At 40.9% G+C, this 21,776-nt stretch overlaps 1 protein-coding gene and 1 non-coding gene across 2 annotated transcripts; both read left to right on the top strand.

Annotated features, from left to right (window-relative positions):
* Window positions 1-397: 397 nt before the first annotated feature.
* Window positions 398-3,635, top strand: LOC148874616 (large ribosomal subunit protein eL13z). Its single transcript, XM_088963226.1, has 5 exons — window positions 398-1,036; window positions 1,748-1,863; window positions 2,386-2,519; window positions 2,884-3,042; window positions 3,152-3,635. Exons 2-5 carry the CDS (start codon window positions 1,755-1,757, stop codon window positions 3,371-3,373), a joined length of 624 nt encoding a protein of 207 aa, XP_088819352.1. The 5' UTR covers window positions 398-1,036; window positions 1,748-1,754; the 3' UTR covers window positions 3,374-3,635.
* A 14,793-nt stretch (window positions 3,636-18,428) lies between these two features.
* On the top strand, window positions 18,429-18,535 carry LOC148874615 (small nucleolar RNA R71). The gene has a single exon (XR_016106264.1). It is a non-coding gene; the product is annotated as a small nucleolar RNA R71 (small nucleolar RNA).
* The last annotated feature ends 3,241 nt before the right edge of the window (window positions 18,536-21,776 follow it).

Below are 21,776 nucleotides of genomic sequence, written 5' to 3'. Positions count from 1 at the left end.
ATCAATATTTGGGAGTGGGGGAATGGGTTGTGTGAAAGTCAAGACAGAGATGAGAACTTAATCTTGGAAAAAAATGCCTTAATGCTTTGGGCTTTGTGGAAATGCAGAAACAGAAAACTCTCTCTAATATTTCAACTCCTCCCTTTTGGTCATTAAGAGGGCTCTTGATAATTTAAATGACTTCTGGAGTAGTACTCATTCTAAGCAAGTTGATAAACCTACCAAATCATGGAGGTAGGTCATTTGGAAGAGCCCCAAGATGGGTCCCAGTAAAATTAATTTCGATGCCTCCTGTGTCAGTGAAAGTTGTTCTATTGCAAGCATTGCTAAAGACTTATCTGGAAATGTTCTTGACATTAAAAGTTATAAATTGGGCTGCACCACCATCAATGTTGTTGAGGTTTGGCCTGCATGGAAAGCACATAATCTTACTCTTAACTTCAAAGATACCCCCTTCATAATCGAAGGCAACTCGGAGCTGGTCATTTCTTGCCTTCAGCGGTCAACCTCCCCCCGTGGCATTTAAGGAGCATAATTTCCAGCTGCAAGGAGCTCATGGATGCTTTCAACCTACGTATTTCTTACCACCATGTCTTCCCGAAGGCAAATCAAGCGGCAAATCTTTTAACTTACTTAGCGCTAGAGAACTCAGTGGGACTCCCTCTCTCTTGACCCCTCTAATCTGTCTCTCATTTGTTTTGCAGACTCATGGGAAATGGGGATGTGCTACCCCCGGCTTATGTAGCGCATTTCCGTTTCCATAAAAAGAAAGAGTTTTGGTCCTGTCCGCGAACCAAACATATCATTATAGAGGAAATGATTCTTTTTGACATATCCATCCCTCAACCAAAAACGTACTTATAAACACATAACTCATGTCCTTTTAAGTAATTTTGCTTGATTTAAGTCTCCGGACAGAGGTGAAATCGTAGCCATCAAAATTAGGGTTTTTAAGGTTAGGTTTACATCCTTCAACAAATAGAACTGTGACGCAAGTGATATCTCCAACGAAGGTTTTGTTCCGGTGAAGTTTCAGGTGAGATTTCTATTATTTTCAGCTGAAGTCATTCTCCATGCGATTATTGGATTTTTTGGTTTTGTTTTTTCCATATTATTTTTTCTGCGCATTTTCATGCTGGCTTCCGATTGATGGTATTCTTAGAGGATTCTGCGATTTATCAAACGGAGTTATGTGACCCATTTGTGTTAGGTTTAATAGGATTATTCGATTTCAGTGTTGGGTTTAAAACATTTCTGTTGGCTTTCTCTGAGTTATGCAGATGAGGAGACCAGAACTTGCAAATTAATCTAGTTTAGTAAAAGAAAACGAGATTCCATGTCAAGAAAACACTAATATAGGCTGATAATTTTTCCTTTTTTTTTTTTTTTTTCATTTTGGGCATTCCTTGACGAATAGTCTCCAAATAAAAAGAAAAACACAGCATTTACTATTAATTATTCTAGATAATGGATCATGATACGAAGGCAACACGCCCTTATTGATAATACGAACCATGGCAACCATTTAGCCAAGTATGTGGCGATATGCCTTCCATATGCTTGATATTTGGATCCATCCAATTCTGTTTGTTTTTTCTTTAAATAATTAACTTCTTAAGACTTGTTTTACGTTTTTGTTTTATGCATGTTTTTATTCAATAAGTTATGCTTGGAATAGTACTGTAGGGATTTGTTACCAGTAATGTTTGTTACCAGTAATGTTTCTTTAAATAATTAACTTCTTCAGGTAATTCATGGTTAAGCATAACAATGTTGTGCCCAATGGGCACTTCAAAAAGCATTGGCAGAATTATGTCAAAACATGGTTCAACCAACCAGCACGCAAGACAAGAAGACGAATTGGTAAGATTTTATTTATTCAATCAATGTGTTTCACTTCTTTCTTGGGTCATTTATCTCAACTTAACTTAGTTAAGCCTTGTTCTAACTATATGTGGTGATGTGGTCGGCTGTATGGATACTGTTTTGTCATTCTTCTATGGTCAGTGCCATTAGCCGATGTTCAACTCATGTCCTTTCTGCCTGTCCCTAGGGGGCTCAATTTGGAAGGAGTACAAATGCAAATATGTAGAGTGCAAAACTTTATATTTTGTATTATTTCATATGTATTTGTACTGTACATAATTGCATTTTGTACTCTTTCCAAACTATAAGCCTAGCTCTTAGGTACCCTTCAAATTGTGATATGTCATTTCTCACTTGTGTCATAGATGGTCTTCTCTTCATATGACCAAACCATCCTGGTATACTTTCTCTTATTCCATTTTGGATCTTTTAGCTACCATAATGCTTTTCTATACCTACTGAGGCTTTGGACACCAAGCTTTGGTTATTGACATGGATGCTCTGTGACCAACTTTTCAGCTAGGCAGAAAAAGGCTGTGAAGATTTTCCCACGACCTACAGCTGGACCACTTCGTCCTATTGTTCATGGTCAAACTCTGAAGTACAATATGAAGGTTAGAGCTGGCAGGGGATTTTCTCTTGAAGAGCTTAAGGTAAAATTATTTTTCTCATTACTAATTTCAATATTTGTTTGTTTGTTTATAATAACTTATTTAACATTATGATGGAGGTGAATGGAATCTTTTGTTTGATTAACTGAAAAAAATAGTTTTATTTTTTTTTTGCCTAGACAAAAAACAAACACATTATTTACTTCTTGGATGTACTAGGAAGTACCAGGAAATTTATAATCATCAAATGTATGAATGCTGAAATATCTTAAGGAATGCAAAATGTCTGAAGTAGACCTTGGTGTATGCTGTGTTGATTGTTGCTTCTTTGTGTTTCTTATATTTCTTTCTTGATTGTGTTTTTCCTTTTTCCTGAATCTTTTTAGTCTCTTCTTGTACTTTCCAGGCGGCAGGGATTCCAAAGAAGCTTGCCCCAACCATTGGTGTTGCAGTTGATCACCGCCGCAAGAACCGTTCCTTGGAGGGTCTACAAGCTAATGTTCAGAGGCTGAAGACTTACAAGGCTAAATTAGTTGTTTTCCCAAGACGTGCTCGCAAGTTTAAGGTAAAAGTAACTAGTGCAAATATTTTACGAGAGTTTTCTGTGGTGTTCATTTATTAGGAATCCACCAACTTTTGCTTCCTTGTTGTTTCTAACACTCCTTTTCTTGCAGGCGGGTGATTCTAGTGCCGAGGAACTAGCAACTGCTACTCAGGTCCAAGGTGCTTACATGCCCATTGAACGTGAGAAGCCATCTATTGAGCTCGTGAAGGTTACAGATGAGATGAAATCATTCAAAGCCTATGCCAAGCTGCGTGTTGAGAGGATGAACAAGCGTCAGGTTGGTGCAAGAATGAAGAAGGCTGCAGAGGCAGAAAAGGAAGACAAGAAGTAGTCAGTTGGGACTGGTCATCCTTTACATCTATTGAGGTGGAGTTATCAATTTTGTTTTGGTATATCTGATGAGCCAACTTATTTTGATTTAGCAAACCTTTTCAGATCATTTCAAAATACATGTTTTGCAGATCTATTGGAACTATCAAGTTGAATTCATTTTTGTGGATTGTGTTTAGAGAAATAGTTCTTAATGTAGGATTCCTAATACCTAGGTGTGGAGAAAATCTTATTTAGCATAACCAATTTTGTTTTGGGTTTAACTTTATTATTTTTGGTTCTCATGCGCATTGAATTTCTATACTGGCAGGGCAAGGCTTCCTTGTAGTGACATCTGTGAATCCTATGTTCTAGTTCCTGGTCTTTGTGATATGTTTCTATCCATGGTTAAAATTGAAAAGTTCTTCACTAACATATTTTTCGAAAGAAAATCCTTGCTGGGCAGAAAGTCAAGAGCACAAAATTTGTTGTTACTTAAGATTGTTTTGTTGTGAAATCTCTCCTTAACCCCTCCCAACTTAGACCAATAAACTTACTGGCACATCACGATTGAACCAAATTCACAGTAACAAGGTGTTCAAATCTTCTATGGAAGCCAGATGAAACTGGTTCAATCGTGATGTGCCACATCAATCTAATATGTAGCCACCATGTACAGAGCTGACATGGTATTTCATGATTGGACCAGTGTGACGAGTCGAACGTAGAGGATTTGAAAATTTGAACTAAATCATATCATGTGCATGGTGAGCTCTAATTTCAGGCTTCGGAAACAGCCTAAATTCCAGAAAGAAAAAAGCAGCATCTTAGTTTTGTGGTGGTATGTGCATCTACACTGTACATAACATTTTTAGCATTCTTGATTTTATTAAACAAGGCGCTTTGAGTAAAGAACGATTACTGAGTGATGAAACACCCTAATCAAGTAATTCCTTCAAAATACAAAAACATTGTAAGAGCAGTCCCTTTGTGCTAAAAGTGAATGGTAAATTGCAGAGTATCCTGATCCTAGTCTCAATTTAGTAGACGAATTTTAAAATGTGTCAATGCAGTTTTTGAACTCCCAAAATGTCTCAATTTCGTTTTTAAGTGGCATGTGAAAGGGTGCAAATGTCCTTTCGGTGTCGTCTAATTTTTTATCAAATTCCCAAATTTCTTAGAAGCGGCCAGTCTCTACGTGCACCAATACATCTACGGTTAACAGTTTCTCAAATCTCAGTTTTCAGTTGCCTTTCTTTCTCTGATTCTCTCTTTGTTTTTCTTGATCTCCCTCTATGGTTTGGTTCGTCGTTCTATCAGATGTTGCATTCTTTGCCGTGGCCTTTTCAGCAATGCCTTTTGATGTGGGGTGACCTAACCCAGCCCATTTGAGGTTGGGAGGCCCAGCCCACGACTGCCAGATCAGGAAACGAGATCCGCTATAGTAGGGGTTACCCTGCCCCCATCGTACAAAGCCAACCGTGATGCGTTCGCATGACTTTGCCTAAGCCGCTGCAGGCCCTCGTATGGTTCCTATCTCAGACGTTCATCTCCACCTACCACCAGGCACTTCAAGTATAAATAGGGGTACCCCCTCTCCAGGTAAAGGGGTTGTAATAATTGTTGTTGTGACTTTATTTTGGAACTACCTACTAGGATCCTATCCTAGTACTCTCCCTTTGTACCCTATAGTAACTTGATCGTCGAAGACTCTGCCTCGAGTTCTCACCCCGGGCCTTTAACGAGTTTCTGCCTTGCAGCACTTCAGCCACCTACCCTCGGCTTCTACCATGCTCAGAATCCACCCTGCCTTAGCATACATACCTTGGCCTCAGCCGCTTCCTCTTCGAGTCCTCAAAGCCTTCGGCCATTCCGAGCACAAACAATTGGCGCTGTCAGTGGGAACGACATTGACACATTCCTCGAAAGAACCATAGCAAGTTAGCAAGTCTCCAAGCTCTAATCAATCAACATGGTACAAAGAACGAGGATACACAATTTTGTCACCGGTGAACAGTCCAAGCCGTCTCAACTGCTTGGAATATTTGACATAGCGAGTCAAGCAGAACTTACCCCAGGCAGGAGGTTGCCCCCAAGGTGACCACCTCATCAGAGAGTCAACACAACCAGGTTGGCACGGGTCAACCACTCAGTATGCCCCCGGCCTCGGCCACGTAGAGCGGGCTGTGAAGGGATGAAAGATCCATCATATAGATGGCCGAACCCTACAGGAAGGTAGGGCAAAATTTCAAAAATTTCTCTCTCCTGTGTGGGAATCACATTCCCTATTTTAGAAAACTACATTTTCAAGGATCAATCTTGAACCTAAACCAGACTAGATCTGAAACCAAAAAGGGAGTGGAAGGTTATACTTGATACGAAGTAATAATAACCTCCAATGAAGGTGTTCACGCCCAAGGAAAGATCCAAAGACTGCTCCCACCGAAGGTGACACGATACAAGATGAAACAGAATCAACAGGATGAATCTTCAGCAAGAACCTGATTCTTCAACAAGAATCTGATGGAGGGCTAGTGAGCACGACTTCTGATTACCTTTTCTGCTAAAGGGTAATATTAAGAACCCTTCTTGATTGCTCCACAGTGGAGATCGAACAAGTATGGCAGCAATAGTAGGAGAGAGCAAGAGGAGAAGATAGAAGTAGTCAAACTGTATGCTATCTTCTCTCTTAAATCAATAGACTGATGGATGAATTGGAGGTTCACCCTACTCCTCTATATATAGCCTTAAAGAGAGGTTCTGCTAATCCCATTAGGAGTTTCCTAATCCAAATCTTGTATTTGGATTTGAACCCTCTTTAAGAGATAAAGATAATCCCTTATCTTATTTGTAGATAAAGATCAACCCTCCTAACCTAATTAGGAGTTTCCTGATCCAAATTTTTATTTGGATCTGGACTCTCTGAGTGGATAAGGACAATCCCTTATCCTATCTGCTGATCTAAATCCCAGAACCGCTCCTCTTTAATTAATATCACTAAGCCAGTTCGAATTGGGCTTTAGGCCCATTAAGTCTATGTGCTCACTTATCCTCCAAACTGCTGCCCAATTGGATATCCTTGTATTGTGTGGGACCCAAACATTGATCTACACATCAGCCACATGGGTTCAGCCCAGCCTTTGTTACAAGGCCTAGCCGAATTCACTATAGGAGATAGTGAACCCCTGAGTCTATCACCATGGGCTCTTATTGGGCACAACATTTACACTAAATGGTCCCTGGGTCAAGCCACCTTATAAAAACCTAAGGATTGTAGGCAGATGCCAGATTAGCCCATTAGGTATTACCCTCAATGGTCTTATACTTAACCTCTCAGCTCATAATGATCAAACACTACCTGACAAGAGAGGACCTCTCCCTTGGCTGCAAGGTATAGTGCTGCACTCTCTAATCACATGGATCCCGGGAATTAAAACCTTTTGCAAACATTTTAAAACCATAATATATATATATATATATATATATATATATATATATATATATATGTATATCTCGATATAAATATATTTTGCAAAACAAATTTCAACGGTTAAAATCGACTGCCGGCAGTTTTTGGTTTCCATAAGAGAGAGTGCATCCCCGATCATTCACTTTGTTCGACAAAGGGGCCGATCCTATCACTATGATCACCTACTCAGATGAAATCTCAAACTGTCCCAACATACCCAAGTTTTGATTCCATCTAAAGATCTCACTAATTGGCATATCAATGGCATCCCAATTCAACACCTAGTGTAGTATCATAATCGAGTCCAGGGGTCAGGTGTAACATTTCAAATTTGCCCATCTATCTCCAAGGTCCAGGGCAGTACTGGAACTTTGGTCCAGTTCAAAGTTTCAAGAAAACCCACACTGCATGTACCTCTGGTCTCACCCTAGCAGCTGAGACAAGCCACTCCAACCAACTTGGCGCACATCGGTGTCAGCCTATGCAGGATAAATCTCCCGATCTATCCAACGACTGTGAAGATTCAAAACTAACACGAGTCTCATATGTGTCCAGTTTAAGGGTATTACATAGAACACACCATAATAACATGCATCAAATATGTACTTTATTCATTTACGTTAAATGTCATAATGTACATCATTCTGATTGGAGCTAAGGGCATACACTATCTAACAGCTCCCACTTGCACTTAGGTCCAATCTGGTATAAGCCGGAGTCCCATGCTTTCTAGTTTCCACGTGTTTCTCAAACACTTTCTATGTTAGTGGCTTAGTTAATGGGTCTGCTATATTTTTCGCTAATGCTACATTCTGAATTAGGATGTCCCCTCTTACAAGTATCTCTCACAGTACATGGTACTTCCTCTCGATGTGCTTCGACTTCGAGTGGGCTCGTGGCTCCTTAGCCTGAGCAATGGTTCCAGTGTTGTCACACAACAATGGAATGGGTGATGTGTTGGATGGAACTACTCCCAATTCGTGAATGAACTTCTTCATCCAAATGACTCTTTTGGCAGCTTCACTTGCGGCAATGTATTCGGCTTTGGTTGTGGAATCCGCCGTGGACCCCTATTTACAGCTTTTCCAGCAAACATGATCTTATCGTGAAAATGTATTCAGATGTAGACTTTCTATCATTTGGATCTGATTGGAATTCGACATCAATATACCCTTGGATTTGTAGTGAACTACCATCAAATACCAAACAAAACTCTTTTGTCCTTCAAAGGTATTTTAGTATGCTTTCCACAGTAGTCCAATGCTCCTGCCCTGGGTTTGACTAGAATCTGCTTACCACACCCACTGCTTGAGAGATGTCAGAGTGAGTGCATAACATGGCATACATGATGCTCCCTATGGCTGAGGCATAGGGAACACCCTTCATGCCCTCAATCTCCTTGGGAGTCTTAGGAGACATACCCTTGGAGAGAGTGACTCCATGCCCGAAAGGAACATTTCCTTTCTTGGAGTCTCCATGCTGTATCTCTTGACTATTTTGTTAATGTAAGCATATTGGGATAATCCTATTATCCTCTTCGATCTATCTCTATAGAGCCGAAGACTCAGTGTGTAGGAGGCTTCTCCAAGATCTTTCATGGAGAATTGTTGTGAAAGACATACTTTCACCGTAGTTAACATTGCTACATCATTTCCAATGAGTAGAATGTCATCTACATACAGAACCAGGAACGCAACCTTATCACCATTGGTTTTTCTGTAGATATAGGGCTCATCTGGATTTTGCTCAAAGTCAAACTGTGTGATGGTAGAGTCAAACCAGATGTTCCAACTCCTAGAAGCTTGCTTAAGTCCATATATGGATCGGTTCAGTTTACATACCATGTGTTCTTGACCCGCAACTATAAAACCTTGCGGTTGCTGCATATAGATATCTTCACCAAGATCTCCATTCAGGAGCATAGTTTTGACATCCATTTGCCAAATCTCGTAATCATGGTACGCTGCTATAGCTAGCAGAATCTTAATGGATTTAAGCATGGACACCGGCGAAAAGGTTTCCTCATAATCGATTCCTTCTTTCTGAGTGTACTCTTTTGCCATAAGACGAGCTTTGTAGGTCTCAACCTTACCACTAGGGCCCTTCTTTCTCTTATAGATCCATTTGCAACCAATTGCTTTTACCCCAGGGGAGAATCTACCAGAGTCCAGACTCCATTGGTCTCCATTGAGTCTATCTCATATCTCATGGCATCTACCCACTTCAAGGAATCTATGTCCAATATAACTTCCATATAAGTTACGGGATCCTCCTCACTAGTCGTGGCTTCCACCAAGTAACTATCCTGGTCATAGCCGAAACAAACTGGAGGCCTAGAAACCCGGGTAGATCTTCTAGGTTGGTCACTAACTAGAGCTTGTGGGACATCTCCCACTATCCCTGAGCTCTCCTCATCAAGAACAATTTCCTAACGATGATTGTTTAGGATGTAATCATCTTCCAAGAAATGGGCATTTCGGCTACAGAACTCCTTTTGATCTCCTAGGTCATATAATAGGTAACCCACAGATCCTTTGGGGTAGCCTATGAATAGGTAGTGGCTGGTCTTGGATTCCAATTTGTCCACACTCATTCTTTTAACATGTGTTGGACAACCCCAAGTCTTCAAGTGTCTCACACTTGGTTGGAACCCGGTTCAGCACGTATATCGCAATCTCTAATGCATAACCCCAAAAGGATGTGGGTAACTCTGAGTATACGAGAAGTGATCGGACCATATCCAATAAAGTCCGGTTCCTCCTCTCTGACACACTATTTAGTCGTGGTGTAGCAGAAGGAGCTAGCTATGATACTATCCCATTGACCTTTAAGTAGTCATTGAATTCATCAGAGAGATATTCGCCACCGCGATCTGATCGAAGGGTTTTAATTTCTCTCCCTAACTGCTTCTCGACCTCTTGTCTAAATTTTCTGTAGTTTTCAAAGGATTCGGACTTGTCTCTCATTAGGTACACGTAACCATACAGTGACTAATCATCAGTAAATGTTATGAAATAAACGTGTTGGTTACGTGTCCTAACACTCATGAGACCACATACATTAGTATGTATAACGTCAAGCGTGCCTGTACATTTTTCAGGCTTACCATTAAATGGTCGTTTTGTCATCTTTACCTTGAAGGCAAGGTTCATAGGTTGGAAGATCTTCTACAGTTAGAAAATCCAAAGGACCATCATTTACCAACCTTGTGATACGATCTATGTTGATGTGGCCAAGTCGGTAATTCCACAGGCACGTAGGATTAATTGTATCACGAGTTCTTTTGTTGGGGATATCATTCGACGTAGTTTCAGTTATGTTAGTTTTCAAAGAAGGAAGGAGGATATAGAGACCATTCTCAAGTTCTCCGTATGCAAGGAATTTGTTATTTCTTTTGATAGTACTCATATTAATAAAGAGAACAGAATATCTATCTGCACACAGTTTTGAAACAAAAATCAAATTTCTTCTCAAATTAGGTACATAAAGACAATATTTTAGTACAATTATTCATTCTCTGATAATTAACTCTACAGTTCCTATGGCTGTAGTTCCAACACTTGCAAAAGTCCCCAAGTAAAGAGTCACCTCTCCGTCACTCAGTCTTCTACTTGTCTTGAACCCCTACAGTGAGTTACACGGATGAGTTGAAGCATCGGAGTCAATACACCAGGAAAAAGAAGTTACCAACAAATTTGTTTCTATGACAAAGGATTTGAAATTACATTGTTTCTTGGACTCTAGGTACTGAAGACAGTTCATCTTCTAGTGGCCGGCCTGCTTGCAGAAGTGACAAGCATCTGATGCTTTGTCTTTCCTTTGCCTTTTGGACTTAGTAGCTTTCTTCTGAGACTTTTTCTTTGCCTTCCTCTTCTTCTTGCTCGATTTACTAGCTTCAACAAGCATGGAAGTGGGCTCATCCTTCTTGATCAGTTCCTCGGCCCTCTGCAACATATTGCTGAGTTCCTGGATGCTAACGTTTAGCTTATTCATATTATAGTTTATGATGAACTGATTGAAGGACGGAGACAAAGAATATAGGATGACGTCCACCTTAGTGACATGGTCAAGCCCTGATCCAAGAGCCTTAAGTTCATTGATGTATCCCATCATCTTAAGACAATGGTCATGAACTTGCTGGTTCTTGAACATCTGTGCAGTCATGAACTGTTTCAAGACCTTCTGACGAGTAGAACGATTCTGCTCCTCATACATCGTCCTCAGACTGTCCAGGATATCCTTGGAAAATTCGATCTGATCGAACTGTCGCTGTATCGGATTGTCTAAGGATGTTATGATGTAGTAACGGGCAACTAAATTTTTCTCTTCCCATTCTTGGTAGTCTCTCCTACGGGCCTCAGAAGCCCTATCACCCGGACGTTCCGGAGCAGGGTTTTTAGCTACTTTGTCCAACTTTTCAGATGTTAAGACCAACATAAGGTTTCGATACTGATGAACCTACAATTTATCTATATTTTATGAGGTTTTTGCATGAAATTTTATGCTGGTTTAATTAGATTTTGCCCTATTTTAGCTTGATTGCAAGAAAGATTTCAGGGGGAGCCAAATCAACAAAAAGAAGGCAAAAGCAAGAAAAGAAAGCCCAAAATTTATCAAGTTCAACCCGGCCCAGCCATGAGAGCAAGGGAGTTTCATTCGGCCCAAGTAGTGCAAGCTAACTCTTTGGAAAACCCAAGGGAAGAAGCCTAGCAAGAAGGAAATTTCACCCCAACCCATTTTTAGTCCAAATAACAGCCTAGAGTGTAGCCCACATGAGCTCAAAAGCAAGCTAAGTTGTAGCCCAAATAGCAGCCCAAAGGGAGCTAGGGGCGGCAACTCCTAGAAGTTTCTTGAAGAGAAGGAGGGAGCACTCTAGAAGGTTCATGAGGGGTGTAATACACCAAATTCTAGAGACTTCAAGAAGGGGCAAGAGCCCCCTTGAAAAACTATATAAGGAGGCCTCTAGGAGGGGGGAGAGGGGTTCAATTGCTTGAGAGGAAGGATCTCCCACTCTTAGAGGTTCGGCCACCTTGAGAGAAGAGAAGAGAAGAAGGCTAGGCGCAAGGAAGAAGAAGAAGAAGGGCTGAAGGAAGTTCAAGACAAGCAAGCTAGAAGAGAAGGTGAGTTCGAATTGAGGGTTTGTGATTCAAAGATCTTTTGTAACAAATCAATTGTAGTTTCATTCTCTTTTGATTCGAATTCAGTTTCTTCGTTATATTTTCTTTCTTCTTTCTCCTTTTTTTCCATTCTTCCTTGATGTATTTCAGCTTGTAAAATTTCAGTTCAGCAGATACCAGTCAGTGTAGTTTGGGCCTTTAAGTCTGTTGTCATCCAACAATTTTGTGAATTGTCCGTTTGCCAATTTTGATAAAAAACAAATATTAGTCTACAACCTTATTTGATTCATGTTATCTACATAAAAAAAGGGGACCAGAGCCGTGGCAACAACAACAAAAGAATGCCTTTGACCCCAGCCTTGGCTTATAATCAATACACGCCACTCAACTCCACCCGCATGTAGATCTTTATGTAGATTAGGCAAGAGAAATTTATGAAGTTGCCCAAAAAGTTGAAGAAGAACCCCCATCGGGAGAATTCTAAAAAGTATTACAAGTTTCACCAAAGTACAGGCCACGACACTGAGGACTTCTACGATCTTAAAAATGAGATAGAGTCTCTCATTCGTCACGACCACCTCAAGCCGTACATCGGAGGTGAGGCTAGCGCGTCGTCCTCTCATCAACAGTAGCAATAGCACCAATAAACAGCAGGCATCATCGACGTCATAGTGGGAGGCACAACCTCGGGTGGAGTCTCGGCTTTGGCTCACAAAGCCTACGCCAGGCAATTAAACATCTAGGGGCCGACCCCCAAGAAGAAGAAGCAGGAACCCCTCTCCTTCATGGATGAAGACTTGAAGGGAGTAGCAGTCCCCCATGATGATGCATTGGTGGTTTCGGCTGTCATTGTGAACTTCATAGTCAAAAGGATCCTTTTAGACAATGGCTCCTATACTGACATCTTTTTCTACGAAGCTTTTGAAAAGATGAAGATAGCTCCAGAGCACCTCCAACTAGTAGATGCCCCACTAGGCTTCTCCGGTAGCATCGTCAAACCAGAGGGCAAGATTTCCCTAACAGTTAAAGTAATGACGGAGCCCCAACAGGTGACAAGGATGACAGAGTTCTTGGTCGTGAAAATTGGCTCACCCTATAACGTTATAATGGGTAGGCCAACCCTTCCTACCACCTTGCCTTGAAGTTCCCCACCAAGCGTGGCATCAGGGTCATTCGTGAGGACTAGTATGCCGCCTGTCAGTGCTATGTGGTAGTGCTAAAGGGTAAGAATAAAGAAGCCTTGCCACTAGAGAGTCTCGACCTCAGGGAAGAGCCAACAAGCTGAGGCCAGCTAGTCGAGGACCTTGTCTCGGTCCCCCTAGATGAGGATGAACCCGACAAAATAGTCTGCGTCGGGTCTAACCTTCCCCATGAGAGCCTATCCAAGCTGGTAAGTTTCTTCAGACTCATTGCTGACATCTTTGCTTGGTCCGCCATTGACATGCCCGGAATTAACCCCTCGGTCATTACACACAGTCTAAGTGTGGGCCCGAGCTCTAGGCCAGTTCAGCAAAAGAAGAGGAACTTTGCACCAGAATGTTGGAAGGCCATGGAGGAGGAAGTTGAAAAGCTACTTGATGCCAGATTCATCCAAGAGGTACACTACCCTAACGGATTGTCAAACGTGGTTATGGTAATGGGAAATGGCAGATCTATATTGATTTCACAGACCTTAACTGAGCTTGCCCCAAGGATAGTTTTCCTTTGCCGAGGATAGACCACCTCATTAACGCCACTATAGGGTACGAGCTGCTTAGTTTCATGGATGCCTTCTCCAGATGCAATCAGATAAAGATCCACCCAGATGATGAAGAGAAAATCTCATTCATCATTGAGCATGGCACATACTACTACCGTGTGATGCCCTTCGACCTCAAGAATGTTGGGGCCACCTACTAGCACCTTGTCAACAAGGTGTTCAAAGAGTAGATAGGGAGGAACGTCGAAGCCTATATGGATGACATGGTAGTGATGAGCCTGAGGGCTGAGACTCATGTCTCAGACCTAGCCGAAACCTTCGATCCCTTGTGGAAGTATAACATGAAGATTAACCCCAGCAAGTGTGCCTTCGGTGTTACATTAGGAAAATTCCAAGGTTTCATCGTCACTCAGAGAGACATTGAGGCTAATTCTGAGAAGATACAGGCCATACTAGATATGGCACCCCCGCGGATGGTGAAGGAGACCCAAAAACTCATCGGCCGTATAGTAGCCCTCAATCGCTTCATGTCAAAGTCAGCCGACCACTGCCTACCCTTCTTCCGTGCCATCAAGAAGCTGAAAGAATTCCAGTGGATGGAGTGCCAATGCGCCTTTTACGAGCTCAAGGCGTACCTTACTTCGCCTCCCTTTCTCGCCCGGCCGGCCGAGGGGGAAACCTTGTACCTATACCTCTCGACCAGGGATGAAGCACTCAGTTCAGTCCTCATAAAGGAAGATGGCATGCAGAAGCCGGTCTACTATGCTAGCAAGATCCTCTGCAACACCGAGATCAGGTACCCTGAGATAGAAAAGTTGGCTTTTACCCTCATGATTTCGTTAAGGAAACTCCAGCTGTATTTCCAAGCCCACATTGTAGTTGTCCGGATGAACCATCCCCTCAAGGCCATCCTTGCCAAACTTGAGACCGGGATGCCTGACGAAGTGGTCCATCGAGCTATCGAAATTTGACATCTAGTACCAGCTGAGGCCCGTGATCGAAGCACAAGCCCTGACAGACTTTATAGTGGAGTGCACCTTCAACCGAGCCCTTCACTAGACCCCAGAAAATGTTGAGGGGGATCGTGTGGATGATGAGGCTCAACCTCGACGGAAGTTCTTTGTTGATGGTTCCTCCAATGCTAAAGGAAGCGGAGCAGGCCTTATCCTCATCACACCAAATGATATTGTCCTAGAATATGCGCTAAAGTTTGACTTTCAAGCATCGAACAACGAGGCTGAGTACGAGACCCTCCTCACTGGTCTCCAGCTTGCTAGGGACCTCGGCTCCTTACATGTCAAGGTCTTTAACGACTCTCAACTGGTAGTAAATCATGTGAACAGTGGGTACGAGGCAAGAGAACAAAGCATGTCCAAGTTGATAGCTATAAATATATAAGCCTAGCAAGTGTACTAGTTATCAAGTAGTATAATAATATCATTCCCACGGGGATTTAACAAAATAAGTATTAAATCACAGTTTTCCCTAATTATTTGGACAATCGAAATTTAGGATTGAGCAAGAACTACTGAAAATAAAATTGGAACAAAGAAAATAAAACACAAGGGTGATCACTTAATCGAATATGCAAATGACGAAATCGCTAGGGCTTTTGGTCCACCTAACCAATGTAATGAATATTGATGGGTCCAATTATCCAAGACTAATTGTCCTTCCCATAAGCTGAGATTTTTCCAAATTTATTTAATATTCTCTCTCGAGATATACTAAACCTACGCCCATCAGGTAACCCTTCGATCTCTCGAGTAGAGCTCTCAAGATGGAAGTGCATTAAGTCCAAGAAAACCATTAAATTCAGATGAATCATGTATATATATCTCTATATACCATTCAATTCACACTATGAATTATTCAGTCGATTATGGGAATTCCTCTCTCGATTCATTCACATAACTCAAATCAATTAAGAGGTGGCCAAGCTCTTAATTGCAATAAGCACAATAATTCATAGACTATATGGAAATCACAATCTTGGATAAATCAAAAGATGAAAATATATTCATTAACATGGTTAGGCTTTCCATAGCCCTAACAAGAAAACAAATCAGTTCATGATGGAAGAATTAAAACAAACAAAGGGGAAGAAAGAACTCTTGAATTCGCCCATAGTGCTGAGATCTCCTCTTCTTGCCGCCACCTTCTTCTTGAAGTTTCTTGAATTCTTGAACCTTTCTTGAACCCTTCTTGACTGATTGCTCCTTGCTTCTTGATTCAAATCAGGAAGTGAATGATTGAGTGATGCCTAAATCTGGTCCTCCCTCTCCTTAACATAGCTTAAAGGGGAGGGAGTGGTTTCCTACTTCCTCTTGAAGTTAATCTTATAAGAATGGAAAGTCCTATCCTAATTCTAATCTTATCTCTTTATCTACTGAACTCAATCCCTTTATCTCTCTAAGTTTACATCAAGAATTTATATCTGGAAGGATTTTCTTAGTTTCTTGTTCTTAGATTCGTAATAGACCTCCTCTGCAAATTGGGCTTCAGGCAGGCTTTTCTGTGAGTTGGGCTTCAGCTGCGGATTGGGCCTTTCTACGAAATTTCCCCAACTTCAGGCCCGGATTTGACTTTGATGCAGGCCGAATCAGAAAAAGTCCAAAATATAAAAGTTGTGGATATTTCTCTTATCTTTCTAGTGGGTCTTGAATCAGCCCATTCAGTGTTTGGAGACGCGAGTTAGGCCCAGATCACTGAACGATGTTAAAACTGTGAAAAATCATCCGATTTGTCTTTCTTTGCTCTTGATGCCTTCTTTTATGCCCTGAATAGAAATATGAGTCCAATTAGGTGCTAATTCAGTATAAAAGACATAATAATTGGGAATAAAAATATGATAAATTCTACTCTCATCAAATTCCCCCACACTTAAACTCTTGCCCATCCTCGGGCAAGACAAAACTCAAACAAGAAATAAAGCAAGAAAAAACTAACTTTCTTATCGATTTTTAAACTCAACTCTCCTTCCTCTTTCTCCACAAATATTCTAAGTTAACTATTGCAAACCATTAAATCAACACAACCAAGTTATACTCAACTCATCTATTAGCCAGTCCAATTCTTGCTACTGCAAATTAGGTAGTAAATCAGGGAAAACCTCTCTCTCTCTCTCTCTTTTTTTTTTTTTTTCGGGAGTGAGTGCATTTTATGCTCCGTCTCACTTTTGGACCACTCGACCAGTAGGTGCATTTAATGCTCCATCCTACTGTTGAATTTGCTGGATAGTAAGTGCATTTTATGCTCCATCCTACTATTGAATTGATTGGTTGGTAGGTGCATTTTATGCTCCATCCTACCCTTGAATTGCTTGGTCGGTAGGTGCATTTTATTCTCCATCCTACCAATTGTAGCAATGGTAAAACAACTACCCCATTTACTTAAACCCGAATTTAGGACTAGCTTAACTGGAAATGGCTTTAGATAAGTCACGTACCCCTTGATCGTACCTCATTGCTTGGTTCATAAGAGTTTTCTTAGAACATTGTTTCAATTGTTTTCAAAAGAATTGAGGTTTTGATGTTTTTTTTGTATGAATCATAAAAAAATGACATAAATAAAAAAATTCTAACCTAAATCCTGAATCCTAAATCCTAAATTCCCTCCCCCACACTTAAAACTTACTTTGTCCCCAATGTGAGGTTAAATGTAAAGAAAGGGCAGCAAAACTAAACTAGAAATGTAAAAAAGAAAAAGGAAAAAAAAAACAAACTTCCCTATCATGAATCAGATCCTCTAACTCTCGTGGTTTCAACTTTCGATGTGCTCCCCTTCCATCCATCATGGGTGGTTTAAATATGGAACAGGGGCCTACAAAACAGAGGGTAACAATCTCTTATTAGAAATCGACAACATAATATAATGAGCATTACCTTGTCCTTTTTGACTGTCCTCCAAATAGTTCAGAACCTTCTTAACTTCCTTACCCAAGTTATCTTTCAAAACTCTTTTAGGGTAAGGGAGAGGAAGTTTAATAGCATCTAAACTCTGTTTAGGTGTACTCCCTATGATCTCCTTTTGCAGATCGACCACATCAGCTTCCTTATCATCCTTCTGGGTCTCACCAATTGTCTTCCCACTTCCTAAAGCTATGGCATTTACTTGCTCTTTTGCATTCTTCTCCGTATTACTGGGCATCCATTCCTCTTTTCTTTCTGACAACATATGCACAATCTGCTCCACTTGAACTTCTAAGTTCTTAATCGATGCTTCATGGCTTTGTAACCTTGCTTCAGTGGCATTAATGAACTTAGAGATCATTTCCTCTAGATTGTTCTTTTTTTCTTGTGGGGGCAGTTGCGGCTGGAAACCCCTGGGTGCCTTTTGCTGATTGTTACTCCATGAAAAGTTCAGGTGATTCCTCCACCCTGGGTTGTATGTATTGGAGTATGGGTTGAAGTTTGACCTGCTAGCATGAGAAATAAAATTAGCATTCTCATGGGAAATAAAAGGACTATTTAATTGACAATCAAATTGACCACATAAATTGCATGAGATGCTAGATGGTGTATTAATGGTTGCAATACTAAAATTATCCAGTATCTTATTTAGATTGGTTATTTGTGCAGATAGGGATGCAAAGGAATCTATGTGGTGTACTCCCCTTTGATTGGTTTGATCATTGCTCCACTGGTAGCTGTTTGATGCCATCTCCTCCACTAAGTCATATGCTTCCTCTAGAGTTTTCCTCATGATTGTACCACCTGCGGCTGCATCAATAATGGACCGATTAGAGGGGGTAATACCATTATAAAAAGTTTGTATTTGTCGCCTAATTGGTATCCCATGGTGGGGACACTTCCTAAGCATCTCCTTGAATCTTTTCCATGCTTCATACAAGGATTCCCTCTCAAATTGAGCAAAGGTAGTAATATCATTAATTAACTTTGCTGTTTTGGAGGGTGGGAAATATTTAGCCAAAAATTTATGGGTTAGATCATTCCAAGTGGTGATACTTCCTGTAGGGAGTGAGTTGAGCCAATCTTTAGCTCTATCACGTAATGAAAAATGAAATAATCTTAGCCTAATAGCATCATCACTAACTCCATTATGTTTAAAGGTATCACATATTTCAAGGAAGTTAATGATGTGTGCATTAGGATCATCACTTGGTAACCCACTAAACTACATACTTGTTTGAATAATTTGAATTATTGCAGGCTTTATTCCTAAATTATTGGCATGGATGATAGGCTTGCAAATGCTGGATGTCGCCCCATCAATGTTTGGACAAGCATAGTCCAAGAGGGTGCGATTTCCTTCTGCCATCTCTCCTTCTATCTCTATGGCTGGTCCGCAAATTACAACCTCTTCTCTTGCTTTTCCTTTGTTGGCCTTTTGCAAAAAGCGAAGGGTCCTTTCAATCTCAGGATCGAATTCTGCTAATCCTTCCTGTCTAGTGTGCGTCATGCACTAGTAAATCTGAACCAGTAGAATTCGAACAAATAAATAAAAATAATAAAAAAAATAAAAACAAATAAAAAAATAATATCAGAAATAAAAGGTCCAAATTAATCAAGGTTAACAAATTCTAATATTATTTTAGGATTAAATCCCCGACAACGACGCCAAAAACTTGATAGCTATAAATATATAAGCCTAGCAAGTGTACTAGTTATCAAGTAGTATAATAATATCGTTCCCACGGGGATTTAACAAAATAAGTATTAAAATCACAGTTTTCCCTAATTATTTGGACAATCAAAATTTAGGGTTGAGCAAGAACTACTGAAAATAAAATTGGAACAAAGAAAATAAAAACAAGGGTGATCACTTAATCGAATATGCAAATGATGAAATCGCTAGGGCTTTTGGTCCACCTAACCAATGTAATGAATATTGATGGATCCAATTATCCAAGATTAATTGTCCTTCCCATAAGTTGAGATTTTCCCAAATTTATTTAATATTCTCTCTCGAGATATACTAAACCTACGCCCATCAGGTAACCCTTCGATCTCTCGAGTAGAGCTCTCAAGATGGAAGTGCATTAAGTCCAAGAAAACCACTAAATTCAGATGAATCATGTATATATATCTCTATATACCATTCAATTCACACTATGAATTATTCAGTCGATTATGTGAATTCCTCTCTTGATTCATTCACATAACTCAAATCAATTAAGAGGTGGCCAAGCTCTTAATTGCAATAAGCACAATAATTTATAGACTATATGGAAATCATAATCTTGGATAAATCAAGAAGATAAAAATATATTCATTAACATGGTTAGGCTTTCCATAGCCCTAGCAAGAAAACAAATCAGTTCATGATGGAAGAATTAAAGCAAACAAAGGGGAAGAAAGAACTCTTGAATTCACCCATGGTGGTGAAATCTCCTCTTCTTGCCGCCACCTTCTTCTTGAGATTTCTTGAATTCTTGATCTCCTTTCCTCTCTTTCTTGACTTCTTTTCTCCTCTCTTGAGTGATAGCTCAATGCAATTCTTGATCCCCTCCAGAGATTGAGTGATTGTGTGATGCCTAAAGCTGGTCCGCCCCCTCCTTTATATAGCTTAAAGGGGAGGGGTGGTCTCATACTTCCCTTGAAGTTGATCTTACAAAAATAGAAAGTCCTATCCTAATTCTACTCTTATCACTTTATCTAATGAACTCAATCTCTTTATCTCTCTAAGATTACATCAAGAATTTAGATCTCGGAGGACTCTTCTCAGTTTCTTGTTCCTGGATTCGTATTAGACCTCCTCTGCGAATTGGGCTTCAGCCAGACTTTTCTGCAAGTTGGGCTTCAGCTGCGGATTGGTCATTCTTATAAAATTTCTGCAAATTCGGGCCCGGATTTGACTTCTATGCAGGTCAAATCTACAAAAGCCCAAACATGAAAGTTGTGGCTTTTTCTCTTATCTTTCCAGTGGATCTTGAATCAGACCATTCGGAGTTCAGATACGTGAGTTATGCCCAGATTACTGAACGATGTCGAAACTGTGAAATATCATCCGATTTGTCTTTGTTTGCTCCTGATGCCTTCTTTCATGCCCTGAACAGAAAATGAGTTCAATTAGGTGCTAATTCAGTATAAAAGATAGAATAATTGGGAATAAAAATATGATAAATTCTACTCTCATCATACATTGCCAAAGTCCAAGATCTAGCCCGCCACTTTCAACGCTTCTCCTTGCAACTAGTTCCTCGAGCCGAAACTCTCTCCAAGTTGGCGAGTACCTCGAGTAGTTCCCTCAGCCGGACTGTCCGCGTCAAGAAGCTACTTTGGCCCTCCATCGAAGAAGTCCAAGTTCTCCCCATAGAGGCCGAACCTTCATGGATAGATCCCATCGTCAACTTCCTGTCAACAAGATGGCTGCGCGAAGACAAAAATGAGGCAAATGACTCAGATGACAGGCAACCCACTATACCCTATAGGAGGGAAAGCTGTACTGAAGATCCTTCAACTTGCCTTACCTTCGGTGCCTCCGTTCGGAGGAGGGCAATTATGTGTTACAAGAAATTCACGAAGGCATCTGTGCAGGAGAGCCCTAGCCCAAAAAGCTCTAAGGTAGGGCTACTTTTGGCCCCTCCACAATGATGCAACTAGATTCGTACAAAGATGTGACCCATGCTAGAGACACACCAACTTATGCCACAGACCGATCACCACCCTCTCAGCCCTCAGCAGCCCATGGACCTTTGCCAAATGGGGCATGGACCTCCATGGATCCTTTCCTCTGACCACGAGGGGTAGGAAGTACCTCGTTGTCATAGTAGACTACTTCACCAAGTGGGTAGAAGTCGAGCCTTTAGCCGCCATCATGGTGCGAGCCATCCAAAGCTTCTTTTGGAAAAACATCATTTGCCGCTTCGGCCTACCCTATATACTAGTCACCAACAACGGGAAGCAATTTGGTGATGTTAAGTTCTGGGAGTGGTGAGCCTCCCTCAGCATCATACAACAATACACCTCGGTAGGCTATCCCCAAACCAATGGCCTAGCCAAGGTCACCAACGGAACAATACTTGATGGACTGAAGACTAGATTGGACTGAGCTAAAGGCTTATGGGTTGAAGAACTGAATAGTGTACTCTGGGCTTACCGAACTACGCCCCGAACAGCTGACAGTACAAAAGTAGTAATCTCAGTATAGATCGGCCAGCTGACACTCCGAGTTGAAG

This window comes from Nelumbo lutea, chromosome 1 (genome assembly GCF_056320005.1).
Source record: "Nelumbo lutea isolate HS-2025 chromosome 1, American lotus-T2T, whole genome shotgun sequence".
Lineage (NCBI taxonomy): Eukaryota > Viridiplantae > Streptophyta > Magnoliopsida > Proteales > Nelumbonaceae > Nelumbo > Nelumbo lutea.
This window is presented reverse-complemented; position numbering and strand designations above follow the sequence as displayed.